The sequence below is a fragment of the Parasteatoda tepidariorum genome, chromosome X1 (assembly GCF_043381705.1).
Source record: "Parasteatoda tepidariorum isolate YZ-2023 chromosome X1, CAS_Ptep_4.0, whole genome shotgun sequence".
Taxonomy (NCBI): Eukaryota; Metazoa; Arthropoda; class Arachnida; order Araneae; family Theridiidae; genus Parasteatoda; species Parasteatoda tepidariorum.
The window spans coordinates 6270476-6293560 of record NC_092214.1 but is presented as its reverse complement, the minus strand read 5'-3'; the positions used below and the strand labels follow the sequence as shown (position 1 = coordinate 6293560).

The 23085-nt window shown below is 29.3% G+C and overlaps 1 protein-coding gene across 2 annotated transcripts; it reads left to right on the top strand.

The window, feature by feature from the left end:
* Positions 1-1830: 1830 nt before the first annotated feature.
* On the top strand, positions 1831-20523 carry LOC107440094 (glutathione S-transferase Mu 1). 2 transcript variants are annotated; one of them, XM_016052899.3, is made up of 7 exons: positions 1831-2450; positions 4053-4190; positions 7324-7405; positions 11351-11451; positions 17079-17174; positions 17257-17367; positions 20201-20523. In XM_016052899.3, the coding sequence occupies exons 1-7, from the start codon at positions 2415-2417 to the stop codon at positions 20300-20302; spliced, it is 666 nt and encodes a 221-aa protein (XP_015908385.1). In that variant the 5' UTR covers positions 1831-2414; the 3' UTR covers positions 20303-20523. The 2 variants fall into 2 exon arrangements, with proteins under 2 accessions (XP_015908385.1, XP_071043426.1); XM_071187325.1 differs by lacking the exon at positions 1831-2450 and adding an exon at positions 2487-2574.
* Positions 20524-23085: the final 2562 nt, after the last annotated feature.

Below are 23085 nucleotides of genomic sequence, written 5' to 3'. Positions count from 1 at the left end.
CTCTAGTGCGACGTAAATTAACATCAACATCGGGAGTTGCGAGTTTAGGATTTTGTTTTACCATCGGACGGGGGTAGAATTGACTCCGGGGAATAGTGACGTCACAGTCAGCGTTAGAAGGCTGCGAGGTTAGGAGTCAAGATCTGTTCCATGTCGTAACCTTAGAGAAGATATTAGGGTAGTAGCCAGTCTATTGTTTGGGCTCTGAAAACTTGTTTAGTCCTGCAGTGGACTGATCGTTAAGACACGGTTCCCAGCAGATCACCGAAGTCAAGCATCACTGGCTGCTGTCAGTGTGCGGGTGGGTAACCACTTGGATTAGTCTGCGAAGGGACCGAGGGTGTGCGGTATTGGTCCTCGCTAAACTGTGCTATCGCAAAGTGCTCGACTTCGCGTGCAGGTCGTCGGGCTACTGAAGCGGGGATACCATCCCCTACGCAGAGGATCAAAATTGTGATGGCATGTCTTCGGATCATCCTCAGGGATATTTCCCAGACCATCGCCAATAGCCCATTGTGCAACTCTAGTGCGACGTAAATGAACAACAACAAAACTTGTTTATAGATTGGGGTTACCTTTTTGGCGAAAAATTCTTAGCTGGCGGTCACATCGTACTGGAATGATTTGAAGAGTACCTGTAGATTTTTCTCTCTTTTTTATTTTAAATGCTTACCCAATTTTATTCGCTATTGTAAAAGATAAGTTTTTAAATCAAAGTACATTATAATATGCGCGTTACATTTAATTATTTATTTTTAATTGCTTATTTATAAAAGGCTAATAACATTTGTTAAATATGATTTTACCAAACAATGAAATTAAAATAAGGATTTTTTGAATCCAAGATACAAACCGAATTGAACAGAAGATATTAATTAAGCAATTATAATTAATTTTAAACAATGCATAATTTTTTTTTACTGAGATTCCGTATAATAATAAAAAATTTAACATGGCAACTAAAATAGCAATTTCTTTTATTCAAATATATATATATATATTTATTTATATTATTTATATATACAATTCACCTTTTGCAAAAATTTTTTTATGGTTTTAGTATTATTCATAATTTAAAATTTTTCTAATAAAAGCAAAATGTTTTATTTTTAAAGCAAAAATTAAATATTTAACATTAATATTGCTTAATGCTCCCCAATTTGGGCTTCTGGTTTGCCTGCCATGCAATTTTAATTCATTTTAACCAATGCATACAATTAAAATTTTAGTGAGTTAACATCGTCTTAACCGGAAACTTTGAATAATTTCGATTTCGTATCATGGATTATCTGTGAACGATTTGACAGTGTAAAATCGCCGTAAACAGAGGGATACCCTGGAAGTTTTCTAAATTTCCTCCGATTTATGGAAGCTTGTAATCGTCTACATTCAGTCAATTATCCATATTTCTCCAATTAGGTTCGCATGTAACCTCGACGGTGATCGGTGGTGTTGAAAAAACTAAAAAGCTCCCTTAAAACACTAAAGAAGGATAGCAAAATTTCTAAAAAAACATTCGAAAACTTAATTCTTTTTTTTAAATAAGTATATTTTTGTATGTGGACTCACTGCGAGAAATCGCTTTTCTAAGAATATTAATTTAAAAAGATAAAGCATTTAGCTTTCAAAAATTTGTATAGAAATTTTTTCTACCAGTTTTTGTCATGATAAACTTCATTTTGGCTTTGATGACACAACTTCTCGAGTTTGCTGCCAACCGGACAATTCTTGGCGTGAGAATATACTTCGCGTTCCTCAATTTCAGATGCATTTCCAAATAAGTTGGTCCCGCAGTGGACTGATCGTTAAGACACGGTTCCCAGCAGATCACCGAAGTCAAGCATCACTGGCTGCTGTCAGTGTGCTGGGGGGTGACCACTTGGATCTGTCTGCGTAGGAACCGAAAGTGTGCGGTATTGGCCCTCGTTGAACTGTTCTACCGTAAAGTGCTCGACTTCGCGTGCAGGTCGTCGGGCTACTGAAGCGGGGATACCATCCCCTACGCAGAGGATCAAAATTGTGATGGCATGTCTTCGGATCATCCTCAGGGATGTTTCCCAGATCGTCGCCAATAGCTCATTGTACAGCTCTAGTGCGACGTAAATGAACTACAACAACAACAAATAAGTAGGGTTATAGACGAGTGCCGGCTGCTAAAACAATCTGGCAAAACAGAATAAATAATTATTTGAAATAAATAATTTCTAAGAGGTTTAAAGCGTTAGTTGCGTTCACTGACACACAAATCGTCGAATGAAAATGTTTCTTTTGTGTTATGTAATCTAAAGATTAGATTGAAACATTTAATTCTGTTATTTTATTTTTTCACAACCGGCGTCTTCTTTTGATTCGTTAAGTAGTATTTAATTTGCTAAGCTTCATTTGTTTAATTTCTAATTTTTAGAATTAGTAATATGGCACCTGTGCTTGGATACTGGAATATTAGAGGGGTATATATTTTTGTGTTTAATTTTAATGAATATATATTTCAGAAATGAAAATGAATTTCATCAATTTTCTTAGTATTGGTGTCTATTAACTGGTGTTCATTTTATATTACCGTTCCTTCTTATTGTAATGAGCATTTTTTTAAAGATCGTATTATTTTGTAGATTACGTTTATCTGTTTCAGTTTTTGTTTCAAAATATGTGTGTACATATAACACACTTTTTGATACTGCAGTCAACTTAGATTTAGTATCTAAATATCCATATGATAATTAGGCTTAGCATATCAAAGGAATGGTCGTAAGAGAAAAAACTCGCTATTTAATATTTATTTTCTTAATAAATATTATATATATTTATATACATATTCTTGAAATATTAATTTTTATTTTTATTTAAATTATCAAACAAATTCCACTGCCTGGCAATTTTAAAGCCTTTTTTCATAAATGGCTAGTATTTTAGTATATTTTATAATGTAGATATATTAGTTTGTTAATTGAATTATGAGCATTTATGAATATTTTATGAAATTATTTTAATTTAGATTCAGGGTTTGAATTATTCTCCAGGATTTTTTTTTTAAAAAAAAGCCACTAGTTTTTATTTGAAAAAACGTTTTACTGCTTTTTTTTTTATCCTCACTAATCACATTTTTTATTTATCTTTATGAAGATAATTTTATGAGAAATGTGACTGACATTTGTTTGGAATTTTTTTTAAAAATTATAATAAGTTATTTAACAAACTTCAGTAAAAAAAAAAGGTTGCTGGCAAAGTTGGTTGAAAACCCCAAAACCAGTTTTTTTTTTTGTTTTTTTTTTTTTTGTTTATACCGGGTTTTCTTAATACAAAAGGTTAAATGATATTTTAAGCATCTAATTAAAAGCAATTAACCAAATTAACATTTCACAGATATCTAAATTATTGATTGATTTATATTTTGAATAAGGAATTCAAAAATATTCACTTTTGTTATATAAATATGCAAATAGGAGAAAATAGTATGGATGATTTAGTGTATATATTAAGCTAAGAATTGTTGGTGCTAGGGGTTAAAATTTCTCGTAAAATATCCTGTTTTTATGATTTTTATCAACGTTTGATTTGCGCTATAATATGATATAAAAATTTAGATATGAATAAGAAATGTTTAGTATTGTGATCATGACGGCATTTTACTACAGTGTGAAAAGATTCTTTACGCCAAAAATCGTGTACTCTGTTTCAAAATGAGCAAAACTCTTCCATCTTGAAAAAAATCGTAGATTTGAGATGAAATTGTCACAAAGCAGATTATAAAGTTATTTAAAAGCTTGATTCAAAATTTCCTAAGTGTAATAATGTTGCATCTAAAAATTATTAAAATTTGTGGCTATAACTGAGTAAAATGCGATCTTTAATCCATTTGGGAATGCGGGTGAATTGTTAATGATTATGTGTTCTAAGTGATAATTCAAAAAAACCATATATGATATATTTATTTTTAATAATTTTTTAAAATTTTTTAATCTCTATTTAGTTTAGAGTGTATCCTATAAATATGTATGTATATATATTTTCTCAAGTTAATTTTAACTTTTTTTAAAACAAATCTCTTTCAGTATGCTCAGCCTGCCCGTCTTATGTTAGCGTATAAGGAAGAAAAGTTCGAAGATAAAAGGTATGACTATGGGCCAGCTCCTAATTATAGACAGGAGTGGTTAAAGGTGAAAAATACTCTTGGTTTGGCGTTTCCAAATGTAAGAATTTTTTCTTCTATTTAATTTTTTAATAACTTGTAATTAACTTTTTTTATGAACTGAATCTTTTGGGAGCTCTGCAGTCCATAATTTATTCATTTTTTGGAGTTTTGTTCTAAGAATAATGGGTATCTTTATCCTAAATATTTTTGCACTGTGATAGTAATAATTATATTTAAATAACACTTAGAAGAATATAGCTAACAAAGATAGACTAAATGTTTTAGAACAATAAAAAGTGTCACTGCTAAGACAATGAAGAAATAACAGAATTAATTGAATTACAGCAAGAACTAAATACTGGAAAAAAAGTGACTAGTGTATAGCTGTACAAGCAAGTTTAACAAAATAACTATTGCTATGTAGAAAATAAGAAAAGAAAGCATCTAGTGCAAGACTGTAGCATCCAAGCGGAAATAACTATCAAGATTTCTAATAAATTTGAACACGGGTGATAAGGCCATTAATTTATTAGCATTACTTTTTGAGATAGTTGAGTTTAATAAAAAATGTATTGAATGATAAAAATTAAAAGTGAATTGGAGGAAGAAGATGTTGAAGGGTATTAACAAGAAAAAATTAAGACGAGTGATTGGAGCTTTAGCGATTTTGAGCTAATCTGTCAATAATGTTTGTTTAAAACCGTAATCAATCTTAGTGGAATTAAGCTAATCAAGTTTCTCATTGTGAAAATTTTCTGAACATAATTTAAGAGCATAATAGAGAAAATAACAAATAAAAGGCAGTAAGTTTTGATATTAAAATATGATAGTTCCTATCATTTTAATATTTAGAGTACTGAAAGATGTAATTATTTTGTGGTCAACAAACTCAATATAATTTTTATTTAACTTGATAAGAATTAATCCTTTAACTTAACAAGCATCTGCATACATAAGAATAAACATCTGCATATTTAAGAATAAAAAATAAACAAAAAAAAATCCTATTATTTTAAACATACTTATTCAGCATTAACATTATTTATTAGTGTGCAATGACTTTTGACTTCCCTGATAACACTGAATATTGATCTCAATGCTATAAGATGGCAAATAGAGAGCATGATAGATTGTGATCAACAAAAAAGCAAAGGTTCATTCTTTTGAATAATGCTGCAGAATTTCCAAAAATAGCAGAGGTATTTTTCTTTTAGGGGTTAAGATTACTTAGCTAATGGCTGCCTATGAATGTTAGCATTATAAGCATTTCGGGTTAAGATTGTTAGAAGAAAACAAAGTGAAATCATGTTTTCTTTTCACCAGAAAGTAACAAAAATTGTCTTTTATTTATCTCTATTTCAAGTTAAATTGCTCACTTAAACATGAAAAAAAAAATTGTTGCAATAACGGGGAGGCTAGTAATTTTTAACTTGTTACAAACATAAATTTTTTAAAAATTTTTATTGTTAGTATTTTAAAAAAGGATCTCATAATGTGTTGCACTTGTTATATTAAGTTTAGTATAAAAGAGTCATAATATTGCTCTATAACAAAGCAAAAAAATAGGGTAAATCAGGACAAAATATTTTTTATTAGGAATAGCAATAAAATGTTGACCCTTGCAAAAAATTTTAGAACATTTCTTTTTAAAATGACTATATTATACTGCATGACTATTTTAAATGTTCCAAATTCTTGTTTCAATATTGCCTTTATGTATGCTTTTAAGATGTTCGCAGAAATTGCAGAAACAAATTCTTTTGAGGATGTGAAAAAGGTTTCTTTTTACAAAACAGTTAAGACTATGGGAAAATTTTTTTTTTTTGACTGTAAAAACCAAAGTAAATACTGGTAAAAACCTCACATGGTAGATACCATGCCAATCCTGCTGAAAATTTAAGGTTATATTAATCTATATTTTTCTTATCATGAATGCGTAAGTTGTGTACAATGAAATCTTGGTTAAATGGACACTCTTGGGAGAGATAAAATTGGTTGCTTACGAGAGTTATCCGTTTATGGGTAAATTACACTAATAACGAAGTTTAATACTGTAAATTGTTTTTAGAATAATTGCAATGATATAGAAAAAAGTTAAATGATCTGCAATAACTATTCACAATGATATTTTAGCTTTAAAAAATACTTCTTTCTATACAAAAAGAAAAAGAAATAAACATTAGATATATATGTATGCATAATGTAGCTACAAAAAAAAATGAGGGTTTTTCCATTTAAATAGACATTTAAGTTAGTCATGATACTGACTAGGCGCTTTCAGCTCTGTGTCACTTCCTCAGACAGTTTGGTTATTGGGTTTACATCCCCTAGAATCCCTTCCTATCACTCCATAGGAAATGCGGTAATACCTCGTTAAAAATAAACCTCCCACTATGCACAGAAAAAAAGGAAGCAGCAGTGTATACCGGTAGGGCACGAGTCTCTGTGGAGTTGTCATGTTCACAATTGTTCATCTGTCAAATGTCTAAATGTTTCATTTATATGAACACATCAATNTTTTTTTTTTTTTTTTTTTTTTTTTTTTTTTTTTTTTTTTTTTAAATTCAGCTGTGTTAAATATAGTCTCCAAATTGATAATATGTAGAAAAGAATTATTAGTGGGGAAGAGAAATTTAAGGCATCAGCTTGTGGAGTCTCATAACCAGTATCTTCCAGATGAAAAGATCAAAAGATGCCACTGTCTGAAATATTTCTACCTGAGCAGTATCATTTTCTCTCCTTTCTTTACAAAGATAAAGGTGAAAGGAGACTGATTGCTCTTTAATAGGGAAATAGCTTAATATTTTTAGTTGTGGATATGGTAAAAATTTACAAGCTTTAAAAATTATGGAAAGTTGCATGTTTTTTCCCTTAGAATTTAAGGCAGAAGGTAATATTTTTTTTCCTTTCAAATTTAGAAAAATTCTTGTGCGGTTAGTAAAGATAGAAAATAACTTTTCAGGGCACAAATGACTATATACGGGAGTGTCCATTTTGCAGAGAAGGTACATAATGATTTATTTATAGAAGATTAATAGGGAATCAAAAATATAAGGAGAGGTGTCCATTTTGTAGGAGTGTTCGTAACTGGGGGCTTCACTGTATTGCAAAGTACGAGAAAAATAGACTTAAATTTTTTTTCTGTTAACCTACTTGTAGATTTATAACATGTAATATTTATTCTTTTTTAGCTACCTTATTATATTGATGGTGATGTGAAACTGTCACAAAGTATAGCAATTTTGCGATACTTAGCTAGAAAATTAAAACTTGGTGAGTTTTTTTTTTAACCATTCTAATTTTTTGATATTGTTTTGTAATTTATACTTTTTACTTTTTCTTGTTTTCATTTTTAATCTTATCACATTATTCTTTATTTCCTTTTCTATAATTTCTTCATTCTTTCTCTTTTTTTGGTTCATTGACTAATTTGACTTTCCCAGGTACTAACTATTTAGTATTCAGTCATCAAGTTTATTTGATTTCAACATTAAATCTTGTGAAACTTCCGTTTAAATAATATTAATGCAGATAGCCTAATGAGTTAAAAGTCATCTTGAACTTTGGTAAAACACTTCAGCATGTGTAAAACTATACATAAACTATGTATTAAATTAACATATAAGGAAAAGAAATGAAACAAAAAATTTCAAACACATTTCACTAAAGCTTCTGGTTACTTTTACTTTAATTTTTGAAGTACACACAGTTTTGTGGAACTGCTTGTATATGTTAATGAATAATGATTAAAAAATGTAATCACTGTTTCAAAAGGCCAGTAACTAATAGATATAAGTAGTCCATAAGCTCTTATTTCATTCTAAGACCTTTTTTTGTTCTTTTATCATTTAAACACTTATCTGTAATGGTATATTTCTTCAATTAGCAAGCGTATAATTTCAAGAATATAATTTTCTTTTGGTTATCCATTACTAATTATTAAGAGAACATAAGGATAATTGTTAGACTTGAAGAATCTTAAATTTAAAAGAGCATATTATCTAAGAGTTTGTGTGTGTAGTTATTTGTATACAGTACAGATAGGGGTACCGGAATAGGAGATTGCTGTGATCTACCTCCCGAAAATTTTTATTACTCGGCAAATATTTTTGACAATTTAACAAATTTACGAACATTTATTTTTTCTCTTTCTATTCAAAAAACAAAATGAAATTATTGAGTATTACACCTTTATTGGTCTTTTTTGATGAGCAACAGTTTCCATAAGTATTATATCATATACTTATTCTTAATTTTTATTAACTGGGGAAACTTATCTTAATTTTTAAATGCATAAAAACTTTCTACAATTGCGTAAACAATACAAAATGATATGCTTAACTTACTTTCAATACTTATTTATCAGTACTTTAGATTATCTTTCTATATTTTTAATTAAAAGATAAGTTGTCTCCATTTCAGAAGACTACCAGTGAATGTGCTTCTCACTGCCATAACTCACAAACTATTACATGAAAAAATATCAGATTTTGCAAATTTATTTTTCGTGATTCATAATTCAGTTTAGCAAAACCTAATAGCAGAGGAATTATGATTTTTGAAAGTCGCATATCCTTATGATTGTAGATAAGTAATTAGTCTCACTTTGTGTAAATTTATAATTAGTCTTGAAGTAATTTGATAATTTTGATTAACCATTTTTCGGAATTTTGGAAAATATAATCGCAGTAAAATAATAAACTTCTGTAACCATGATACTCTTGTGAATAAAGATAAAAACTACTTCTTTTGATCTTTTTTTAAAATTTTTAATTTGCTTCGGAGATATTCAGTTTGAAAATTTGATTATTTCTTTTATAACCTGAAAGATTAAGAAAAAATTCCATAATTTCAGTCTTTTGTATATAACAAAAAAATATAATTATTGTCCAATTTAAATCTTTATAATTTGAATTTTTAAACATGTATATTTGGTTTAAATTAATTTTTTTTTCTAGCTTGAATTTGATTATTTAAAAGTATTAAATACTGTGTTAAAAATAAACAAGTCAATTTATCTTCTTGTAATTTGAATTTTTATTCCTTCGGCTACAGCTGGTGTGTGGTAAAAGTGGATCATTTTCTGAATATTGAATATTTCATTTCTATTCAGTATTTCATTACCATTCTATTTATTATTCTATTTATTATTCGATTTATGGTATTGTGAAAAATTATTTCTTCATTTTAGCTAAGAATTAATTTTTTTTTATATTTATCAAATGATTGATTATTTCTTTTATTGATTTTGAATAAAACGTTCCCCCAATAACCTATTGTGAGTTGGTGGGATCCTGAAGGTTAAGATTCCACAATTGTGTACCCAATGTCCTGAATGTGGCAATCTGGTCAGTGTTATGCTTAGGTTGTGGACTATAAGCCATCACTGATGTAGGGGATTGAATTCCAGTTAACCACAATAACTAATCAGTGTCTTAACCACTAAGCCATCAAAGCTTTTTTTATCAGTAAAATTAGTTAAGTATAATATTGGTAAATCAGCATTATGGCAAAGATTAACATATTTTGAAAATATTTGCTGCAAACTAAGTTTTTTTATTGAAGCAAAAGAGCTTCGCACTTATTTATGATTCAGCCAAATTAGGAATTTCATTCGGAAAGATGAGCTTTCCTCCCCTCCCAAAAATATTAATTCCTGACGCTTCTGACTACAAAACTTTTCAACCAGTATTTAAAAAAAACCTGGAAAAATTTGCTTGGTTTTATCGTCATTTTGAACTAGATTAATTGAGGCAAAATGTGGAAATTCCAGTCCTTGTAATTCAATAGAAGGAAAGAGAAATTTTTTTTTATCCCTTCTTGTGGAGAGACATCTTCATTATTTCTTACTTGATCTGGAAGATTTTTAGGTGGGACGAATTCTTTATTTTCTTTTGTGTATGGAAAAGGTGGTTTTCGATATGCTGCCATCAATCAAATGTTTTCTGTTTTATTTACGATGGGCAAATACTTAACGCATGTATCAGTGAAAAACAGGTGGAGCAGTGCAGTAATTAAAAAAACAAAACAAAAATATTGCTATTATATGAATTAATAAAGTAAAAAAAATGAAGTGGAAATGCAAATTTTTAATTGTAATTCATAAACGTCTATTTTTTATTCAATAATAAAGTAGGAATATAGTTAGTTGTACACTAAGAAATATTTTATCTGGATGCAATTAAACTAGACTGGAAATATTAAATTAGAATGACTGATATAACATAGTTGAGTTGTATTGAATAATCTTTTAGCGATCTAGAAAACCAGGAAACTCAGACATTCAGCATGGTGATGGTCCCAAGCATTCCCTACTGGTTCTCTACTATATTTGAAAATTACTGGGATGTCTTGATATAGTGTCTACATCTGTTTGCAAAATGCTCTTTCAAAAAAAGAAAAAAAAAAGAAATACAACCAATATTCAAGCTAATGCCCCTTATATATATTGTCAGCTTCTTCCTTTTTGAAGAAAAAGTTTCTGTTGCAGATTTGATCTTAGAAGGCAACTGATTCAATAATCTAGTGATTTTGTTATTGGCATTCACTGTAATTATTTTTATATTTATATATTAATTTACAAGTGAAACAGATTAAGTCAAGATTTATGTTTAAATTGTCTTGTTAAATATTTCTCATCTTTACATTTTTTTAAAATTCAAATTTGTTTTATATTCTCATAATACAGTATGGAACAGATGATCGGGACCATCGCTATTCCGGATAACTGATTTTTCCGGCTTTCTGAATCGCTACAAAAAGCCGTTTTTTTAATTGTTAAACCCAACTAAAAAAAAAATATTTGGAAATAATCTTAAAAGAAGAAAAAACGATGAAGTAATACAGTAATGATTATTTCTAAAATGATGGTATGGTAAACATCTTTCAAAAAAGAAAGAAAAATCCTAAAATCTTATGAAGAAAAAAAAATCTTTTTTTAAAATGTCGGGAAAATTTATCGAATTTCGTTCCGGTTTTTTGGTTTTCCGGTTTTCTGATTTCTGGATAACGGGTTCTGTACTGTATTAGAAAACTTTATTTTCAAATATCTCAATACTATAATCATCAACTTTGCATGTTTCACTTATAACTTACTCTATATTATGAAATGAAACTCAGAGAAATACTATGAAACCTCTGGAATTATTTTTCTTTATATTGATAAAACAGAAAAATGTTGATTCATTATTAGTTTAAGCTGTTTTATTTTTTGTATAGATGCTGAAACTGAAGAAGAGCGAATAAGAACTGATCTTATTGAGCAACAAGCAATAGATCTCAGAGCTGGTTTAGTCAGCATTGCCTATAATGAAGATTTTGTAAGTTAAAAATTCATAAATGAAATAACTAGATTTTTCTATGATAATTTCTTTGTTTAAAAATAAATAAAATATAACTTGCTATACACATAGCAGGGATGCTAAGCCTGCGCCATTTGCGACAAACTGAGACAAAACGGCATAACTGCGCCATTTTTCGACATTCAGCTCAGTTTCTGCCAAAGCTGCGCCATTCTGAGACAAAACGTCCAAAATTTGGCAAACCTGAATTCAGTTTCAAATATTAATCCGCTTTGCCGTGAGTCATTGGAGATCATTTTGCCGTTCACGTCTCCACGGGATGAAAGACTTCCACGAAAAAGCGGAAATCCGCTTTTTTCTCCCAATTTTTAAAATTTTCGACCATGTTCCAAAAACTAAAATTTTTAGGGAGTCCAATTAGAGAAACCCAAGCCGCCGGAACGATAGTCGGATTCCCGCGACTTCCGCTATAGAGTGGAAAGGAGTCTAAGTGTTTCGTTTCGACCACCGATATATGATTTTTTTTTTCGTTTGGCTGATTTTCGGAATTTTAAATATTAGGAATTGCGCTGGAATATGCTAAAATCGCGATTTTTAATCAGACGATTTTAATATCAATCATCGATTTTCGTATTTAACTTATTTAAAACTTATGTGTTGCGACTTTTTTTACGCTGTTTAAAAATCGTACTAGCAATTCCTATTCACTCAATTTAAAAATTCAATATCGCGATCTGTATTCCCGCGAGTTTAAAATCCAACGTCGCGATTCGTATTCACGCATTTTTAAATCCAATATTGCGATTCGTTATCACGCAGTTGTAATATCAGATCTCGTTTTTCGTATTTGTACGCTATTTAAAAATTACTCATTGCGATTCGTATTCACGTGATCTAAAAATTATTCATCGTGATTCTTATTTACGCAATTTAAAAATTCAATATCGCTATTTGTATTTTCGCGTTTTTAAAATCCAACAGCGCTATTCTTATTCACGTGATTTTAAAATTCAAAATCGTGATTCATATTCACGCGATTTTAAAATCCGAAATAGTGATTCATATTGACGCGATTTTAAAATCCAATATCGTGATTTGTGTTTTTTAAATCCAGCTGCGCGATTCATATTCACGTGATTCATATTCACGCGATTTTAAAATCCAATATCGTGATTTGTATTTTCGTGTTTTTAAAATCCAACAGCGTGATTCATATTCACATGATTTTATAATCCAAAATCGCGATTCATATTCACGCGATTTTAAAATCCAACCGCACGATTCATATTCACGTGATTTTAAAATCCGATATCGTGATTCATATTCACTTGATTTTAAAATCAAAAATCGCGATTCATGTTCACTCGATTTTAAAATCCAATATCGTGATTCATATTCACGCGATTTTGAAATCCAATATCGCGATTCATATTCACGCGATTTTAAAATCCAAAATCGCGATTCATATTCACGCTATTTTAAAATCCAATATCGTGATTCATATTCACACGATTTTGTAATTCAATATCGCGATTCATATTCACGCGATTTTAAAACCCAAAATCGCAATTCATATTCACGCAATTTTAAAATCCAGTTTCACGATTCTAGAAAGAAGTAGAATTAAGTTTTTTCTTGAATTAGTTACTGTAAAGATGTGATATATTTTTCTACAGTTGTTGCATTTAAACAATTACTAAGTGCATTCATAATCACATTTTATGATTGTATATTTAGCTATATAAATTAAAAGAACATAGTCAACTAACTAATCTTGTGAATGCAAGAAAGTACAATCTACTAGTCAATGCCAATTAACTAAAAAGTTTACTTTTATACTTAATAAAGGATGCAAGTCATTTTAGAAAGAAAATTATATTTATATGTGTCTTTTTAAATTGTTTATAATAGTTTTTAAATATTTCTGTTTTGATATAAAAATGTATATATGCTAATTTTTGGCTATTAAGTGCTCCCTAAAATTTTCTTGAAAAATTCCTACCTAAAATATTTCAAAATTTCACTGCACCTCCTGAATTCTATCAAAGAGTGTTTTTTTTGTGTTATTTGCATTTTCTTAAACTCTCATTATTTAATTACTGAATTTCTCTTTTAATTATTGAAATCTGTAGACCTTTCATTGTAACTGAATAGTTATATATTTTGAGATGAAATTTGAGCTCAAAATAAAATGGGTATTTTCCCTTTTGAATTACTGAAACTAAATAGATATTTCTTTTTAGAAAGTTAACACCATTATATTTTAAAAAATAAGAAAGTTAAAATTTACTTTGTAAAATTCTGGAACAGATACTATTCATTGGCATAAATGATAAATGCAATATATATGAAAACAACAGAGTCCATAAAACAATTTTGTGGACTCTTATAATCAATCATATGCAGGTTTTTTAAAATCCTAGCAATAGTGAATGTATGTATAATTGTAGTACTCCTAGTATGCTATTAATGGTTTTATGGATCCTGAAAATTATCTTTATATTGTTATCAAACTGATTAATAATCATTTTAGCTGAGATAAACTGAGTGAAAAAAATAATTTTAGCTGAGACAAACTGAGCCAAAAAGAGATTTTAACTGAGACGAAATGCAATTTCTGGTGAGACAATTTGATATTTTGCGAGTAGCATCCCTGACATAGCTATTTAAATACCTACCTTACACTCAATATATGTGCATTTCTGGCCTGAAAAGTTCATGGGTTGCATTGGAGATAATTTTTTTTAATATCTAATTAGAAATAAATTTATGCATTTGTTAAATTTTTGTCAAATATATATCACTTTCTTTTATAAATAAATTTATAAAGAATTTTAGCCTATATTAGAATTATTTCCCGCAGAAATTTTCTAAAATTCAGTATCCTGATGGATCTTAAACTTTATGAACGAATCTGTTTGTCTTTAGACAAGAATAACATAATTTTAAGTTTAAAAGTGACATATCATTATTTTATTTGGTTATTTTTTATCATAATTATTGTACAATTATCTATATGAATAGAAAATCTTTAAAAATGTTAGTATCATTGCTGGGTAAAGAAATATGTCTTCATAATAGTAAATCTTCAAGTTTAATCTTGTACATTTTTTCAACAACAAAAAAATAAATAAATAAACAATGAAGTTAATTGACATTAACTAATGACCAATTTTTATTAAAAAAATACATAAGTTTTTACTTATGTTATAAAGTGATAACAATATTAGATATAAATCTGTGGGTCAATTAAATATTTGGTTAACTCAAACATTTACTAGATAGTATGTATTTCACTTTTGTGAAGTTCATTGCATTTAGTAATATACAGCATTTCATTTTAAGTGTACATAGTATTATGCACACTAATTTCAAAGACACTTATTATTTGAGCTAAACTTGAATTATGGTCGTAAAAGATGAAAGTAGTAAAAAGTAACTAAAGATTAGCTTTTATTTTTAAGTTTTGATACAAAAATATTTTAAAAATCTTAAATATGAACCTAAAAGACTAAAGAAAAGTTCTGGGTACCCTAGTGATCCGCCCTCTTTTCCTTTTCCTCTCTTTTTACTCCTACTTTCCCCTTTCTCTTCTCCCTTGTCCTGATTGCCAAATTAACTGGTAAGGGCTTTTCTTTGTGTTTGATGTACCAGCCTGTTGTATCAGACCCTGATATGAAGAGATGGTGTATGGAGACTAGTGTCCCTGGAAAAGGGGATCCTATTAGTCAAGGGGCATTCTGGTACCCCAACCCACTGCCTTTGCCTGTGCTTCAGGTAAACAAGAGGTGCGTATTGGCTTATATGCATCAACTGACTAGTCACTAATGCCATCTGTTGACTAGGTTCAAGCCCGGGGAAACTTACTGGGCACCTTGTCAAAGATGGATGCTGCTACAGGGGTGACTTGCTAGCGTTATAGCTATTGTTCAGCATCGGTGTTAAGTAACAGATTCCTTTCTGTTACTTCCCCTTAGTTGGACTCTGGTGAGTGATGTCTCTGGTACTAACATTTTGTTTGTCTATGGTGAAAATAACCAGATTTTCTTTTCCGCACACCAAAACAAAAACAGCCCCTTCACCGTATGTTAATGTTTATTTTATGATGACATTAAATAATCCTTCTGAACCAAAGTCATCTTTCAGTAAGATATAATACATGAGGTAATGATACATACAGTAAGATATAATGCACACTTAATACACTAGGTACTACTTATGGTTTTGGGAGAAGTAGTCATGATAAAGATAGGCTCTTGGTCATGCTATGTTTCTTCTATCACATCTACAACATCTCCTAGACAAGTCTGGTTGAAAGTCACGAGGCGTATTTCAACAAGTTTTTATTTCGCACTGTCATCGGTATTCTCATCATTTCTGGATTTATACAGATTGCTCAAAATCTCCTGGGTATGTTGGCTGTGGTGTCATCATTGGTGATGCCACATACAGCTACCTAATTCCTGAAATTTGCTCCATCTTCACTGCTAAAGCTGTTGCTATCCTATTGGCACTACGCCTAATTTCCTCATGCTCTTACTCAGAAGTATTGTATATACTCTGATGAAAGAGCATTTTGAGCCAATTAGAAAAATTTCACAGTGATTATCATCCAACCTTATGTTTCTTTATTAATTTATTAAACATTATTCAGGAGAATGGCTTTCAGATTTTATTTTACTGTATATTGAGTTATGTTGGTATTCCAGGGAATGACTTAGCTAAGTCTGCCACATCTATTTTAACTTTGTCCATACCTCTCTCTGACGAGAAACTACACATTCTAAAATTTATAACATTATGACAACAACACATCAAAGTTTTTGATTAACTCAATAGCATTAAATCTGATTTAGATCCCATGAAAGTGCTGCCTTTGTGTAGTGCTGTCATAAAGCTAGCCAGTCTTTGAATTGGTCACACCCAATTGACACTTCTTCATTTGTTGCTTGGAGAACTTCCTCCATGCTTGTAACATTCCTCTTACAATTCACCATGTTTTCATAGTGTGTCCATGTTTTAAAGAGTATAGTTAAAAATTTTTTGGGAGTTTTATTTTATGCATGCAGGATTTGTTGGATGACATTCATTATTCCAACATTTTTCATGTATGTATGTGCTGTTGGTATTTTTAACTGTATATAAACGTTTCCATGCATTCACAATTTTATTCACTTTTGGAAGACAATACACAATTTTTCTTACTTCCTGTATTTTCTATCATATACATACTTTTTATTTGATTTTATTCATACCTTTTGTCTGATTCTATTCCCTACTTATACCATTTTATGAGTTATAATTGTACAACAAAGTGTTGTACGCACTTTGTCTTCTGAACTGTTTCACCGTGTCGTTTTGCGCAGCATATCCTCTTTTGAATTTTTTGCCACTAAACCCTACATTCAAACCAATCTACAAGGTGTATGAGCATTGCACATTAAGATTTAGCTAAATAAATTTTTTCAAGAAAGAAAAATTATTGATAAATTTTTTTCTTTCAAAATAATATCTATTAAGAGATTAAACATATAACTTTTTAAGCTAATGAATGCATTTAGTTTTTACATGTATAACAAGAGTAATTTAGAATTCTCAATGAGTTTATTTAATAACTAATTTAGTCCTCATTTTTTTCTTTTTAGGCGAAACTTAAAGTGGACTACTTAAAAAATCTACCTCTTTCACTTCAACAATTTGCTGACTTTTTGGGAAAGAAATCTTGGTTTGCTGGAGATAGGGTAATTCTAACTCTGATTTTTGTTGTAACTTAATAAATTGAATTTAGTTATAGTCTAATTTTTTATCTTTTTATTTTTTCAGCTAACTTATGTTGACTTTTTGGTGTATGAAGTTTTGGATCAGCATCTTGTCTTGGATCCTGACTGTTTGAAGCAGTTCCCCTCTTTGGAAGGATTTCTTAAGGAGTTCAAGGTAAGTAAACAAATTATCTTCTACTTGAAATTTGCAATGGTTTCTTCGTATTGTGTACCTACTGAAGAATACAAAATTTTACACAATTTGTGTTTGATATTGATCTGTTTTATAATCTTAATTTCTATGGCTAGCCTAGAAAATGTTCCAAAGATTTGTTAAAGAACATATTTGCTAAAGTTTTTTCTCAGTTAAATTTCATTGTTTAATAAGTTGAAATTTTGATAAATTTTAACTTGGACAATTTTTTTAATGTTAATCTATAATCATATTTGTTTGTACATTGATTTAATAAATTTTAGCTGTTACTAAATTGCTGATGCATTCCTACCAGCCCTCATTTTGAAAGATTTATAGCAAAATTGCTGAAAAAATAACCTGAAATGCAGAAGATTTTAGGTTTCTAATTTTTTATTGAAAGAATCGCCAAAACACAGTAATTAGAACATAAAATTCCATAAGTGGAATTCAGTGATTTAACAAAATTCTGAAATAAAGAAAAATGTCCCTTTTTCTATTATCAGATGCTTAACACCTTATACTTTGCATTTATTAATGACTAACGACATCAATCAGGTTAAAGCACGGCTAATATTCTAGATGTCGTTGTATAAGCAAGACATCAGAGTTAATCTTCACCCATATTGATAAATATTTGTGTGGATTTGGAAACACTTATAATCTTAAACTTTAAGTGCTGTATTCGTAAATTTTTTTTTTTTTTTTTAGTTTTAAGAAAACAGCTCAACTAATCTAGTCTACACTAAGGTTTTGAGAGAAAAATTCCCTACTTGATATCTCTCTACATAGAGATTGTGAAGTAGTATTCGGAAAATTTTACAATGTTACCAAAACAGAGTATTTATCATGAGAGTTAGTTCTATTTATTTTTTTTGTAGGCTAAATATTTAATTTCCACTTAAGATTTTTTAATAATTATTCACAGGTATGCATTTTTCGGCTAATTCTCAGACCAATTTATATTCCGATAAAATTTTCTCAAACTTCCACTAGTCTAAAATTGGAATTTTGTTGCTTACACAAAATCTCATTAACAAGGTATTCATTTTGCCCTCACCAGCACTCTCTTAAGTTCTCATTCATCTGCAATGCGTTATTTTTTTACACTTAATTTTGTTTGAGAAAAACTCAGCTTCTGATAAGCTGAGAAAAAAAAATTCCATAATAACTTCGACTAGAATTAATGTACTAATGAGGAAAACACAAAAGAATAAAATTGATAATCTTAAAAGTATATCCGAAATGGCAAGCATTTAAGATTGTTTGTTAAAAAATTTTTCTTAAACTTATATTTGCATTTGAAGGATCACTTTTTGATGCGGCCTTATTGGTTGTTCCAATAATTTTATGTTATTATACGAGCGATTAATACTCACTTGGGCCGGATCAGGCTATTGGTCGAAAATTACATCACTGTTTGGGGGAAAGGAGATGGTGGCTATTGGCTGGTGTTTGTATGATTTTGGCGACAAATTTTGTATTAGCATGTGCTTCGGGATTTATTTCGTCGTCGTTAGGGTGGGGGAGATAGGTAAATGTCCTCTTCAGTATTTCAGACAATATTTTTGTTTTAATTGATTGAAATTCATGAAAGCTAAAATAAATAAATATAATGAATGTTTTTGCAAATATAAGATGGTGGAGCAATATTACAAATACGTTTTTTTTAATTGTAGCTTTTCCTTGAGAATTTTCTTTTACAGTTATAAAGTAACGAAGTTGATATAAATATAAGCTCAAATTTACTGATACATCTTTATTTAGTTGTGTTATGAATAATTTTAAAAACTTTATAATCAAACAACACTTAAATTTAGTTCAAAGTAATGACCAAAATTCTGTGCTTAGCTTCCCCCCCTCCCCCTGCATTTCTAGATCAGCCCCAGTTGCCCATGACGTAAAAGCAGTATTGCTTAATATCACTTACTTAGATTCTAATAAAAATTACCACAAAACTGTTCAAAATGTGATTATTGTCTTTATTACTCTTTGATTATAATAAGTATTCCCATTCTTAGGACATTTCAAACTTCCAGTTTTTACACCAGCTTTATGAACGTTTCTTATATGCTCGCATAAATTTTTATTTCGTTTAAATATTTTTTCGTTAATCACCTGATTCATAATTAATAATAACAAGAAAAAATTAATAGATTAAAACAAGAAACATTAATACCACGTGTAAACAGAGCTCGTTTGAAAGCTAGATTTAAAATTTGTAGCCAAATCAAGATATGTCGCCAATTTACTATGCAATACACAGCATGTCCCTTCCCCCAAACAGTGATGTCATCTACGACCAATAGCGTGATCCGGCCGAAGTGAGGATTAATCGCTCGTGTTATTATTGCTATGAATTTCCTCCTTTTTTTAATTCCCTATTTGAGGTAGCCCATTCATTAGATTTCAGTGTAAATGCGCTTGATTTTATTACTTATCTTTTTTCAGTTATTAATGGAACTCTCCAAGTGCAAAAAAAGATAAATATGGATTTTTTTCCCCTTATATTCTTAATATGTTGATGTGTATTCTTAATATGTTCATTAGATAAAAAGAATTTTATTCTTTTTAAATTTTATAAATAGTAGTTTTGTGCTTAAAAATGACTATAATACCAAAAGAAAAACAAATCCTTAAAAAAAACTACATGCTGAGAAATTTGCAGATTATTTCTTTGACCTGCTATCACATGTCCATGTATGTATCTACATAAAGATGAATTTTTTTTTTTGATCAGGAACATATTGAGATCTTTCATTTTAGTAAAAACTTAATTTGTTCACTGTAATAAAACTCTTATCTACTCTTTTAGGGTCTTCCAACTATTGAGAAATATATGAACTCTCCAGATTTTCTCAGCTTCCCATTGAATGGTGACATGGCATATTTTGGCTCAAGACGTGGCCAAAAGTAAAGATACACCAATTTCATGCGCCTGCTCAATGGCAATTCTGATTTCATTCAACTTTTGATTTTTTTTAAGGGATAATTCTTTGTTAAGATTTCATATTGCTTCTACTTGTAGTTAAGTTTTTGAATAAGTGTTCATTTTTTCTACCCTTTTTTACTGTTTTCTATGAATGATACTTGTAAAAAGTATTGAAACTTTTGAATAAAATATCTTTTTTTAAGTTATTTTTATTTTTGCATATAAAGTGTGTTTATTCCAAACTAATAGACTGCTTCTGTTTGAATCTTTAAGCTATAATAAGTAGAGTAAGTGCATTGTTTTATTTCCAGGGATCTGTCCAGGCCAAATTTACTACCATTTAGTGCTGTACCTTAACAAATTCAAGTTTAGGAAAAACTGTAGTTTCACAAAATACTTTTTCTTAAATTTTATTTTTGCATCCCAAAAGAAACGATAAACCTATATTTTTACCATGTTTTTGTGTTGATTTTTTAATATAATTTTTAATTTTCACAACTTATAAAAAACCTAGATAGACCCCTGATTTCTCCTCTTGTCTCTCACATCAGACCTTCTGTCACATGTAATATCAGCAGAGAAAAAAAGGGCATCATGTAACAGTTTAGATAAGTTCTCATATTTGGTAGATCTGTGTATTAAAAGAGCTTCAGGTGTGTTGAGCAAAGTAAAATATTGGATCATTTTACAAGACATTTTAGAATTCTAGTATTTTAATAATTATGTATAATATGTATGAAACATTTTTACATAAGTAAGAAAAGCTTTTGAATAGTTTATTATAGTAAAAATACTTTATCTCGCTCTAGAGCAGCACAATGGGCTATTGGAGGCTATCTGGAAACATACCTGAGGATGATTCAATGACATGCCAATACCTTAAATAACTATACAAAATTCATTTCACTCTTTTAAACCTTCTGATTTTATTTAAACTGTACACCTGCAATCATAAGGTTAGCCAACTATACTACAGCCGGTTTTCATTGTTTATGTATATTCAGGGTGGATACTTAAATCAAGTTTCAAATTTCCCTGATTTTTCCAGGTAAAAATCTTAAAATAATTTTAATATATCATCTTGAAAAAATAATTAGACTAAATATATTAGCAATTTGGCTAGAGTTTGTTTTTTATTTTTAATGTTTTGGTACAATTTTTAAAAACTGAAAACCTGTGGAGAAAATATGTTTAGCTGGCAAAATTTTTTTAAGGTGTTGAAGTAGTTTTTGCTCGAAGTGCACCTACCAAATGACAAATACAGGATGATAAAAAAAACCTTGGATAAGTATTGTTTAATATACTTTCATTAAGGAAAAGAAAACTATCTCAGGTGATTATACATCAATAAATTTTTATATAGATACAGTGGTTCCCCAAAGTGTTTGTTAACTCATAAATTTTATTGAAATAGGGAACTATTCATTAATTAAAATGAATATTTCAGAATGAGTATTAATGTGATGTATAATTTATTCTTAGCAAAACTGCGTGGAATATATTAAAAACCAAATCAAAAGTTTATTTTTAAGACATCAATTATCAAAAAGGTAAAAATGAAAAATTTACATGGTATGTTTTCGGATTTCAAAATTAAAATTATTGTCTATTGCTTTAATATTTTTATTTAATTAATTTTAATCTAATTATTTATTCGTAATTTAGTATCAAACTTATGATAGAAAAATTATATTTTTATTTGCTAACTCCATGATATTTTCTTTTGATCATTTAAAAATGGCTCATATCATAGTCATAATAAAACAATGGACAACATTTGAAAGTTGATTTTTTGTCATAATGGGTAAATCAGTAATTAATATTGCCAAATTAGTTTATTCTGTCCTATTCCACTGGGCAATATGACATAAAATGCTTAAAAGGACTTCATATCGGAGATTAAAATTTGTGGAAATATTAATAAATTCACAATTGAGTGTTGTGTAAAAGTTTCTGTTAACTTCAATAAAAATATTCTGCTCAAATTTTACCTGACAGAAAGAAAAATACATAAAAAAAACTAGTTACATCTCTTCTTTCACCACCACAATCTTTGCCATTCCTAAACTGCACAGTCCCATAGCCTTCTTTAGAGTCAAGGGTTTCTCCATTTAGCAACCAAAGGAGAGTTTTATGTGGCTTTCTAGTTTATCACGGTTATAATAGAGCAAATTTTGATACAAGCAAAGTATCATTAAGTTGTTGATATTTCAACTGTTTGGGGAAGACATTTACATTTCCGTCTAAAAAAAGTGGGTATAACGAATGGTAATAATTTAAATTAATAAAATTTCCAGCCCTTCTTTAAAATTCCCTGATTTTCCAGGTTTTTATCCAAATTTCCCTGATTTTTCCAGTATAAAGAAATTCCCTGATAATTCCAGGTGGGTGGCCATTCTGAATATTATTGCAATTATAATTGATTAAAGAACTAATTTTAAAAAAGCTTAGCGCTAATTGTTTTGTAATAATATAGTAGAGATCCAGAAAACCGGGGAAAAATTTGCCAGGTTTTCCCCATCATTTTCAACTAGAACAATTAAGGAAAAAAGTGTAAATTTAACTTATCCTTAAAGTTGAGTAGAGGAAAATGTGTGAAAAGTAAATTTTTTTATCCCTGTTGAGATAAAACTTGAATATTTGTTCCGTGACCTTGAAGATCTTTAGATCGAGAGGGGCAGAGAAGGGACAAATGTTTTAGTTTCCCCTGTGTCCCCAAAAGAATCGTTTAAATAAGCTGTTGTAAATCAAACTTAAAGGAGTGGCAT

Excerpts from the sequence above, each read along its gene's own strand:
- LOC107440094 (XM_016052899.3), top strand. The coding sequence starts at position 2,415 with ATGGCACCTGTGCTTGGATACTGGAATATTAGAGGG. Across the intron at positions 2,451-4,052 it reads GATACTGGAATATTAGAGGG|TATGCTCAGCCTGCCCGTCT; the intron begins GTATATATTTTT and ends AATCTCTTTCAG. Across the intron at positions 7,406-11,350 it reads AGCTAGAAAATTAAAACTTG|ATGCTGAAACTGAAGAAGAG; the intron begins GTGAGTTTTTTT and ends TTTTTTGTATAG.